The sequence below is a fragment of the Mchenga conophoros genome, linkage group LG6 (assembly GCF_057382185.1).
Source record: "Mchenga conophoros isolate Kocher_MC1m ecotype Shallow Benthic linkage group LG6, M_conophoros_male_GT1.1, whole genome shotgun sequence".
Lineage (NCBI taxonomy): Eukaryota > Metazoa > Chordata > Actinopteri > Cichliformes > Cichlidae > Mchenga > Mchenga conophoros.
In genome coordinates, this window is record NC_140531.1 from 21,065,661 (window position 1) to 21,077,136 (window position 11,476).

An 11,476-nucleotide genomic window follows, 5' to 3' on the forward strand; every position below is an offset into this window, starting at 1 on the left:
GCTAATAAGCCACTATCTGCCTGTATCACTAACTTTAGCCTTCCTTCAGAGCATCCATGCTCTTGTCATTTCAGTTAAAGTACCATGAAACTGTCACATGTAACATAACTTGCACATTTTAAATGAGTAGCTTTTTTTTTTTTTAAGTGTTCTCGGTGAGGAAAGCTTTAATGCGCTGATCCTGATCATGACTTATTTATTTATAATTTTATGTTGGATAGAAAGTTATTCAAACAATTAATTTGTCCAACAGCTGTAAGTTACAAAACGCTTAGGAAGGCTTAAGTCGTTGGTTTGAAAAGACAGGACAATTGGCTGCATTGGCCTGATCTTTCTCATAATTACAGTACAGCTGATCGTTCGTACAGGAAATACTGGTGAGATTCTGGAATGAATTAAACATGTGCAGATAACATGAGTGACAAATACATTATTAGAGTAAGCCATGCGAGATTTGTAATGCCAAATAAGATAATAAATGTAAAATGAACACCTTTCAGCGCAGAGCGGGGATATAACAGAAGTGTGGTTAACCTTATACGTTACTAGTTTTATTTGATGGTTCCCTGTCGGGCTAAAGTGAAAAAAAATTTTTTGCATGCGACGAGTCGTCTGGAAATAATTTCTCATTGCTGATAGGTTGCTTGGCTACACCATCCCCACTTGCGCATGGATTGGCTTAGTGCTCTTGCCCCCCTCTAGTTCCTCATTGGCTTTTGGTAATGATAGTTCCCTGCCATCATTTGCCCATGCTGTTTTCAATAAATATTGTATGTGGTCTCTGGCTTTGGTGCTGATCATGTGAATCGTTGGGTTGAGAGGAGGAAGGTATCCCGATGAGCACATCAGATGATGGAATTTCCCCCAGAGACCACAACTGCTCGTCCACAACTGTCTCCCTCCGAAATTAGATAAGAGAGAAGCGCCAGGAGGTTACAGCCGGGAAGATGTTCTGCGCCAAGCTGAAAGAGCTGAAGATATCCGGAGAGTGTCCGTTCTCTGCCAGCGCCAAAAATAATGAGCTCGGAGACTTTGAGGAGCGCTCAACTGAGACGGCGGATTTATTGCCTGTTTCCAAGGACGTGCACGGAAAAACAGGTGAGGGTGTACCTCGAAAGAAGACAAGCAGAGCCAAAGTTAACCTGCATACACTTGGGGATAGCATCCGAAAACTGGCATGTCCCGAGGTGAGTTATAAATGCATTTCTTATTCACCTCATGTATCTTCTGCAGTGTTTTACTTAGACCTGTGAAAAAACACAACTATTACTGCATTTATCGCATCTATTTTTATTTATTTATTTATTTTTGCCTTAAAGCACAGACACCATGCCCCTGTGTCCGCTTGAGACAATGAAACAGATAAATCTTATGCTATAAATATTAGAGCCTCTGTAATTGACGTTTAAGTATTCCCAGACGCTGACCTTTAACTTGCTTTGGGCACTCTGTGATACAGTTTCAAAGGCTGCACACTGCCCTCCAACGAATGATGACACTATCAGATCACAGCAGGGACTCTGAAAGGTAACTGGTGTTTTTAATTTCAGCTGCCACCAACACATCAATAAAAACACTGCTCATCCTATCAGCTGCAGTCTGTGAATTATAGGTCTAGCCCACAACTTTCACCACAGCGTGTATTCCTCATGATAAAAATAGTGAGGGTGAGATGTGTGATTTGTTACAAAATATCTTCTGGCACTCTCACTACTAGACTGATACAAGGAGTTGTGACACAGACTCCGGCTGCTATGGATACCTGGAGAAAAAGAGAAAACCCTCCCAAATGAAGGGCACATTAGACTGCTATGGAAAATATCACATGCGCAGTGACATTAATGCGTAGTTTTCACAGTAGGGTCATGGTCTGATGAGGAGCTAAAACGATTAGTGTATTAACCAATTAGCTGAAAATTAATTTGGAACTATTTTTGGTGATGTTTTCCCTCATTTTTGATGCATGTGTACCGATTGTTACCTTGCCGCAGCCTCTCAAATGCAAGGTTTTGCAGTCTTTGTGGTCACATGTCATATATGTGGATATAGAAATATAAATATGGAAAAAAAAATCTTTGGCTGTTTGTTCAGACAAAAAAGCACATAGAAAAATGCCACCTAGGAAGTTATAGCAGACATTTTCCATTTTGTCTGGGATGTTACAGACAGATGAAAAGGAAAATCAATGGTTAAAATGATCTTGTGGACAATTCCAGCCGATGTCTGCTGTATCTCAGTGACTGTCTACTGAAAGTGTGTTTTTAATGTGTGTCTGACTTTGATATTTGTTGACTTTCCAGTCTAGCAATTTCCTGTTCACATCACCAGAGCTGTAGCAGTGAACCAGAGCATTTATTAGAGATGATGAACATTCATTCTGTCAAAACAGGTAAAGACAAATCGGAATCTTATTGGCCAAAACATGCTAATGTTTTAGGGGGGTTTTAAGCACTGATTGTGAATTAGATCCCTATCCTCTTCATGTATCTAACAGGAATCCCGATAGAAGCTTTGAAAATTGCTCTTGGTGAGGAGATTTTTAATATGTGTTACGAAGAGGACAGCCACATTTTGACGGTGGTGGGGGGAGCGCTCCACGACTTCCTCAACAGCTTCAATGTCTTGTTGAAACAGAGCAGCATGCTGCCCAACCCGGATAGACGAGATTGTGTAAACGAACCTTCGGTACTCTGCTTAGACAAAGATCCGGGCCTGCTTACTGTCTATTTCTTCAACCCTTGCACCACCACTGAGCTCTTTTTCCCAGGAGTCATCAAAGCTGCTGCCCGCCTGTTGTACAACACCACTGTGGATGTGGTGATGGACCTCCAACATGGCAGAGACACCATCTTGCAATCCAGTCCACAGCCCAGCCTCCTGTACACAGTTGTAGTTAAAGATACAAAAAATCTGAGCCCCAGTCCGTTGCGGGCTACCTCAGCTGGGACCCTTCCTACCTCTCTCTTTTCCACTATCTTCCCTTTCCATCTGATACTTGACCAGGATCTGGTTCTGGTGCAAGTAGGACACGGGCTCAGGAAAAGACTGATCAGGAAGGATGGACTCAGACGGTTTAGTACCTTCCAAGACCACTTCTCTATTGTGTCCCCCCAGATCAAATGTACCTTTCAGGGTATCCTCACTATGCTAAATGCACAGTTTATCATTCGGATAAAGCATGGAGTTGCCACCACAGATAACACAGGAAAGGTATGTTGATACATCTGTGAAATTCCTTGAAAAGTGACTAGAGAGACTAGAGAGGCTGAAAACATTTTCCCATCATCACCTACATGTTTAAGGAACTTGGGTAGAAGAGGGGGAAAATGGGCTGCTTATAAGCATCGTAGCTTATTAGTGGTGTACTTGGGTGCACTCGGCCTGAGGTAGAGATCAACATTATACCCCCAGTGGAGATCAGAAGGAAATGTCAAACCATTTTATCCATCAAAGCCACAGCCATGCTCATGCTATTTTTGTAAGGGTGCACAGCCATCAGTTGCAATGAGAGGTACTGGCGAGTAAATGTTGCATGCTATAATGAAACTTATTCAAAGATGCTTCCACTTAATACCATGTGGCACTTGTCCTCCAGTGGTAGATTTACAGCTAGTGAACAGGGTCCAATTAAAACAGGTAGAAATCAGCAAATGGGCGAGCCAGCAAGTTTCACAGTCTCTTGCATCTTGGGTCAGCAATTTGATACTTATATTCCAGTCAGCAGAGATAGCACATTAACATAACTTGAATTATCTGATACGTTAAAAAAAGGAAAAACGGCCCACTCCTATGGCTCCACAAATCAAATTTTCATGTTCATTTATTCTAACAAATATTTAATAATTTATAGTAGAGAGAATATAAACATGAGAAATCAAAAGCATTCAGTGTCATTGTTGCGAAAGCTGTCTGTCTATGAAAAATAAAGAATAAGCTGTCAAAAATTTTAGCTATTTTCAGACAAAATGAATGAAATCGGAAAATTGTTGAGAAGACGATGTCAGATCTCTTCAAAGGCAAACAAACAAAAACACACAAACCAAAGGCTTGCAACGGTTTTTATTTAAACAACCCACATTTTTATCTCTTGAAGTCTTGACTGTGAGACAGATTGACCAATTGACCGGCTTACATTCCCTACATAAATAAATCTTTCAGCTTTGTTTAAAACTGTGGCTGATTGCAGCTGTATGCAGCTGTCATTTTATTTTACTGGAATATTTACATCTCTTGAGGGAATTAATTGTGTATACATTTGAAAAAACTGCTTCCATGGATAAAAACACCCCCCACAGCATATATATATATATATATATATATATATATATATATATATATATATATATATATATATATATATATATATATATATATATATATATATATATATATATATATATATATATATATATATATATATATATATATATATATATATATATATATATATGTATATGTATATATATATGTATGTATGTATGTACTTTTTTTTAAAAAGAAAAAAAGGCATCCTACAGTACAAATGCACAGAATATTTGAGCTGTAAGGATCTCATAGCTTTTAATAACAATTTTGTTAAAAATTTCTAAATGTTTCTCATCATTTTCCTTTTCCTTTTAGCACATGGACCTTAAAGGTCAGATGATTTACGTTTCAGAGTCAAACGCCATCTTGTTCTTGGGATCGCCATGCGTGGACAAGCTGGAGGAGCTGACAGGTCGCGGCCTCTATCTGTCAGACATCCCTATTCATAACGCTCTCCGTGATGTAGTCCTGGTTGGCGAGCAGGCCAAAGCACAGGATGGTTTGAAGAAGCGGTTGGGGAAGGCCAAGGCAGCCTTGGAGCATGCACATCAAGCTCTGGAGGAGGAAAAGAAGAAAACAGTGGATCTCCTCTTCTCGATCTTTCCCGGCACTGTGGCACAGCAGCTGTGGCAGGGTGAAACCGTCCAAGCCAAGAAGTTTGACCATGTTACGATGCTCTTCTCTGATATTGTGGGCTTCACGGCTGTTTGCTCAATCTGTACGCCCATGCAAGTGATCACCATGCTCAATGAGCTATACACCAGGTTTGACCACCAATGTGGAGAGCTTGATGTGTATAAGGTAGGTTAATATATATTGCTGAGCTGAGCTTTTTTTTAATTTTTTTTATTTTTTACAGTGAACATTCACACATGCTTTCATGTCTACACTGCACAAATGTTGGGAAACCACTCAGGTGTTAACAATGCTGGATCATTGTCAAGCTTTCAAATTTGTTATGGAACAGTAAGTGACATGGTACAACATTAAGCAAGACTCAACATCAAGATTGAACATCCTAGGATTTTTGCAGTTTATTAGAAAGTCATTTTGCTGGCAAAAATTTCAGACTTATAGATAGGTGACTTCTTTCTTTATGAATAGCCACAACAACAATCGTTATTTTATTAATACATTTGTTGGTTCATTAATTTTTATGTAAGTACACCCGATCTTGCTAGGAATGTAAGTGTGCAAGTCAGTTGTAAGTACTCCGTTTCTGTCTTTTGTAAATCATTAAAATCCTTTTCTTAACTCCCACGTAAATTAAGGTGGACATTACCTGTGTGTCCCGCATGACCACACAGCCGTGCCTGCAGCTTGAATAACTTAGATATAATTATACACTAAAATAATATACACATACTATACACACAAAACTCATGGACAAAGAACTGCCCCTGTAACCCATTTGGTAGAAGAAGAGCCTGCTGAAGCTCTTTCTGCAACATCCCGGGCCACCAGGACAAGTATAATATACATACATTTATATATAAATATATGTGTATATATATATGAATAGGAGGTTACAAATGCATTAAATGCTTTCACAACATTTTGAACAAAGTAATACCATTTTGTGTACAAAGGACTGTAACTCAACCAGCTAGCCAAGTGTCTTGCATAGGCTGCTAATCTGCAGGGAGGCTGGATAATGTAATCAAACTGTCGTGGAAGCATAACAGAGAGAGGAGCGCGTTTGACAAATATCTCGTAAAACGCTAGGAAGTCAGAGGTTCCTTGAGGACCCTGTTTCCACTCCACATGTGTGAGCCTAAAAATAGTTTTACTTTGTTCCAGCCACATAGCAGCTGAGTGCTCTCCAGTTCAGATTTGCACAGAATAGAAGAAGAAAGGGGAAAAAAGATGGACTTTTTAATAAAGTACTACAGTATTACAGTTTAAGTTTTATTACACTTACTTGTCTTCTGCTGCACGATGGAGGCAAATTGTTGCAGACTGTTTGGTGAATATCCACTTTACATTTATCACTCTGTCTAAGGTTCGTTCCCTTCATGTCAAATGTATTCTTAACAGTTAAATATCATAGTCTCAGATTAAAAAAACACATAGGGTCCATATTTTCATGTGATCACACCAGCCACAATACCATTGACCAAGCTTCAAGAATATCACATTTATATATCAGATGAAGATAGCTCATATTGGAAGACTTACTAATGCTTTGGAAATGAAAATAAAGGACTGATGAGTAAAGTAAGGGTGGGCTACTTCTGCTACGTCTAACCCATTGTTCATGCGTCAGACCACACACATCTTTAAAGTTTAAAACTACACACCTAAACACATTCACAGCTATCACATAACTATTGCTTTAACAAAACGTGCCTGCTTACACATAGATAAACACACACGCACACACGCGCGCGTGCACACACACACACACACACACACACACACACTGCTACTGCTACAATATTAATATGCACCAATGTCGCGGCTCATAGCTTAAACGTGGTGTGCCACTTTAAATGCAGCAATAAAGCCCTTGACATTGAGTAGGAGAAGACATAAAAAGCTCCTGAAACAATGTATGCCGTTTTATATTTGTCTTTGTAGAAATAATTTTAACAATCTTCCGCTTTATTCAGGTGGAGACCATTGGTGATGCATACTGTGTAGCTGGTGGCTTGCACAGGGAGAGTGACACTCATGCTGTTCAAATTGCACTCATGGCTTTAAAGATGATGGAGCTTTCAAATGGAGTTATGACGCCAACGGGAGAACCAATACAGGTGAGGGCCAAGCACTAATTACTGTACAATTCTTTATTCAGTCAGATTATGTAACTTCCAACAGTGTCCGAGTGTTTTTATTTAGAGAGTTTTAAGAACAAGAAAAAGAGAACTATCACTACATTGTTGTTGTTACAAAATGTTGTTTATTATAATTTGAATATAAAGCAGATAATGATTTCACACAATAAGTAACGCTTTAATGGCTTCCTGCACTTTAAACTGTTGTCACTATTATTGGTGGCTTTCCAGTTATTGTCCTTATCTGCAGAGAACTTGGCACAATTAACGAACGATGACGTTGACAGCCACTACTGTCACTGTATCAGTGAGTCAGACAATTTTGGGGTTTTTTCAACATGAGTCTAACCTATCAAAACAAGAATGTGAATCACAAAAGCAGAGTGTAACATCTTTAATAATTAGGTGACACTATCTAATCAGAGTACAAATCATAATGTTTCACCAACATCCGACTCAGGATGATTTAATTGTGTGTCTCTGTGTCTCTCTTGACTGCTGGTTGCTCTTAGTAGCAGTTCACACAAAACTTATCTTCTGTTAAGAAATGCTGATTCACGCACTCTACAGAAGAAGTTTATGTATGAAGCTAGCTTGATTTCTATAACAGAGAAGTGTATTCAGAGTAATGTATTTCTATATAGTGTGTAAATGCATTATTAATTTAATAGCCTCACATTTCAGCTATTTGGTTGCATATTAAATTATGAAAGAATTAACTGTGAATTATTCATCCTTAACTGATTAGCTCTATTGACCTTGAACTAAAAACCTAAATAGATACATATCTTGATCGAATGGCATTGATTCAAGATTCATTCTGCATTAATTTATGTATTAAATGTCAGAAATAAAATAAGTTAAACATTACTTAATTTGTACTCTTCATAAGATGTTACAAACTGCGCAGCACATTACAGCACAGAATTTATTACACAGAAAGAATTGTATTCATAAAAGTGAACTGTCTTAGATATTTGACTAAATACTCTGATATGTAATCATGCATGTCTGATGATGATAAAACTATGTGGTGTTTTTGCCTTAAAAAGTCCTAATTGGCCTAACAGCTGTCAGAATCAGCCAAACCAAATATGTGCAAAGTCATGTCATTAACTTCCACGAATGCCAGAAATGCCATTCTGGATGTTTCCTCAGTGGTTACTTGGGAAGGTTTTCATCCCTCTGAAAACACCAAAACATTATTCTGTAGCAAAATTATACCCATACAATATTGAGAAAATGTTATGCTGAGGAATTAGATTTTGTTTCTAATATATGAAAATATAAAAAAAAATTAAAAAATTAAAAAATAAATAAAAAAATTATATATATATATATATATATATATATATATATATATATATATATATATATATATATATATATATATATATATATATATATATATATATATATATATATATATATATATATATATATATATATATATATATATATATTACATCGGTTTCTTGGCAGGTCTCTGCATTTGTTACTGTATTCAGATGTTACTTTCACCATAGGTGATGAGTATAGCAGCATGAGAATGAAGGCAGGAATGGGTGTCATCGTGCACACGACTGCGTGCATGTGTAAGGCAAGACAAGCTGAAACTTGAACTAAAACATCTCATTTTCTTCCTAGATGCGTATCGGCCTCCACACCGGTTCAGTACTTGCTGGTGTAGTTGGGGTTAAGATGCCTCGCTACTGCCTTTTTGGGAACAATGTCACATTGGCCAACAAGTTTGAATCATGCAGCCAACCTAGAAAAATCAACATCAGCCCCACAACCCACAGGTGATATAACTCTGCAACTTGGGAACAAGAAAAGTAGCTCATAGTCACATGTCACTGTCTCAAAACATATAATCTGAAAAGCTTTGCAGGTTCAAGTTAGTCCATCCCAAAAGGAGATATAATCTCCCATTGAAAATGCTACCCTTTAACTGCTTGAAGTGTCCTGTTTATCATCCAGACAGTTCTGCTGTGACTTATCTACATTGTCAAGTAACACAATGACAATTACCCCCTACAGACAGACCCACAAATAAAAAGACTGACTTGCTACCTAGCTGGCAGCTCTTACGGGGCCACGCTGCTACTTATAGACTTATGAAAGGTGACCACTGCCTCATTTTTATGAGACAGACTGACCAATCAGAGCAGACTAGCTATTACTGGAACTAAAGAAAAGCCTTTCAGAACAGAACAATAACTGTTCAAAGTAAACCTATTCAGGCAGAACCCCCCAAATAAAATTGCATACCTCTCTTTCTGCACAGTATAATTTGTTTCCACAAGTGGTTGTTGCAGATAACAAAAAACCCAAAGTGCTCTTGACAGGAAACTTAACATTTGGATGAGCACTGTGTTTCCTCTTGTGTCAAATAATTCGCCACGTTGTTTTGAGATCCATCTTTTATCTGTGCGCTCTTTGTCCCAGATTGCTGAAGGGTCGCCCAGAGTTCGTGTTTGTTCCCAGGAGCAGACAGGAGCTTCCGGCCAACTTTCCAGACGACATCCCTGGAGTTTGTTACTTTTTGGAGGCGTCTGTCAAAACTTCAAAACTGAATATGAAATGAAGTCATGTGACAGATCCCAAAAACGTTAGCTATGGAGTAATATAAACCTATCTAGTGAACACAGTGCAACAACCTTGTATATCTTGGTTTTGGTTGAGTTGATGTCGATGATAGTGTCTTCGAGTCAAACTCTTGCAGTTGCTTAATTACAGAGATGTCAGTTTACTGTCAAACATGAGTCCTGTCTCTGTACAATTATCCATTTGTACAGTTGTTGTAGAAACTTACTTCATCTTTCTTCCAGAATGAGTCATCTGCGCAAACTGATATGATATAAAAGTAGCTTTCATTTCTAGCTCCTGCCAGAGATATAGAAGTGCTGTCAAGAGAGGACTTTGGGACTGTTGTTCTAAGACTGTTGTCTGTAAAAAATAGTATAAAATGTATAGTAAATGCACCAAAAAGCATACAAATTTTTAAAAAGAGTCATTAAAGTTTTTAATCTTGTAAAATGTGGCTATGTTACAAAAATACATTTTTGATATGATGACCTGTAAATGTCTGACTGCCCAGACTAGGTACCTGGTAAAGCAATGTGTCCTAGAATTACATACAAATAATAAAATAAATAAATAAATAAAAATACATTCTTTAATAACATATAACATAAACAATTAAACTATATTAAGAGTTTAGGATTAAACCTTTGAACCAATGAAGCAATGCCGAGCAGATCAAGGTGCCTTATGCAAGCTCTACAGGCAGGATCATATGTTGGTTTACAAACAAATGCTTTTATTTATTTATGTTTATTTTTTAATAAAACACAACCAATAATTTCTTTCTGAGTCAGACAAAAAACATATACACTGTTTTTTAGGTGTGTTGTGTAACATAAAGCATTCCTAACTCTCAGTATCTTAACATACGTAATGTTTGTGCATACTTTTAGTCTTTTTCCACACCTCACATTTATACTATATTTATTACATGAGTTTCATCGCACTCCTTTGCTACAGAGGGAATATGACACGGCCAGAGTACAATGAATGTCACTCATAATGATGTGCTTTAACCATTATTGTAATGTAATCAAAGTGCAATAAATATTGACAAACAGTTTTAAATGAATGACTCTGTAGCACATTGCATTGTATGAATAATTGTCATCTTAAGTTATTGACATATATATGATGCAGTACATGCATTGAAAAGTAACTAGAGGCATTTACTCAATTACTTCTTTTCTGTATCATTTCAGGCACTTTTATTTTACTTGAGTGTTTTTAGTTTAAATTTCAGAGTAGAATAATTCCCTTTTTACTCCAGTACATTTATATGATAACTTCACAAAAATTAATTCCAAGGCAGAAACACATATGAGCTTCCTAAATTTGGGATTACAAAAACTATTTCTTACAATTCAGATTCATGCTCATTTAAATATTGGAATTGTGAAATTGTTGGCTAATATGTATGTTTTGTACGTTGTCTGATAGCTGATACTTATACCGCTGATTTTTGTTTATTTTTTATGTTGCTATTAATCCCTGTTGTGTAAACAAAGAAATTATTATAATAAATAACTATTAAAGTATTTCAGTGTATTATCATACTGTCTTGAAAGAGAATACATTTTGTTCTATTACTGACCAAACTGCATGTAGGCGCTGCATTGATAAATAAAAAAGAAATCCAACCAATGCCATTGGTGTCCTGCTAGTTCCAGTGTTGGGTTGATAAATCGCTGAATCACACCTTAATGAAATATAATGACTTTATCAGACCAATAGCATATAACATTTTTAAACTTCATGTGACCAGCTACAGCATTAAAATGCTGTATGGAGAGCAACAAAAATGTTAG

The 11,476-nt window shown here is 37.1% G+C and overlaps 1 protein-coding gene across 2 annotated transcripts; it reads left to right on the forward strand.

Annotated features, from left to right (window-relative positions):
- The first annotated feature begins 709 nt into the window (after window positions 1–709).
- Window positions 710–11,326, forward strand: gucy1a1 (guanylate cyclase 1 soluble subunit alpha 1). Of its 2 annotated transcripts, XM_085276758.1 has the most exons (8): window positions 710–1,187; window positions 1,460–1,527; window positions 2,301–2,389; window positions 2,495–3,210; window positions 4,621–5,106; window positions 6,918–7,061; window positions 8,730–8,884; window positions 9,531–11,326. In XM_085276758.1, exons 1-8 carry the CDS (start codon window positions 948–950, stop codon window positions 9,667–9,669), a joined length of 2,037 nt encoding a protein of 678 aa, XP_085132884.1. In that variant the 5' UTR covers window positions 710–947; the 3' UTR covers window positions 9,670–11,326. The 2 variants fall into 2 exon arrangements, with proteins under 2 accessions (XP_085132884.1, XP_085132885.1); XM_085276759.1 differs by lacking the exon at window positions 710–1,187 and having other exon boundaries at window positions 1,487–1,527; window positions 2,467–3,210.
- The last annotated feature ends 150 nt before the right edge of the window (window positions 11,327–11,476 follow it).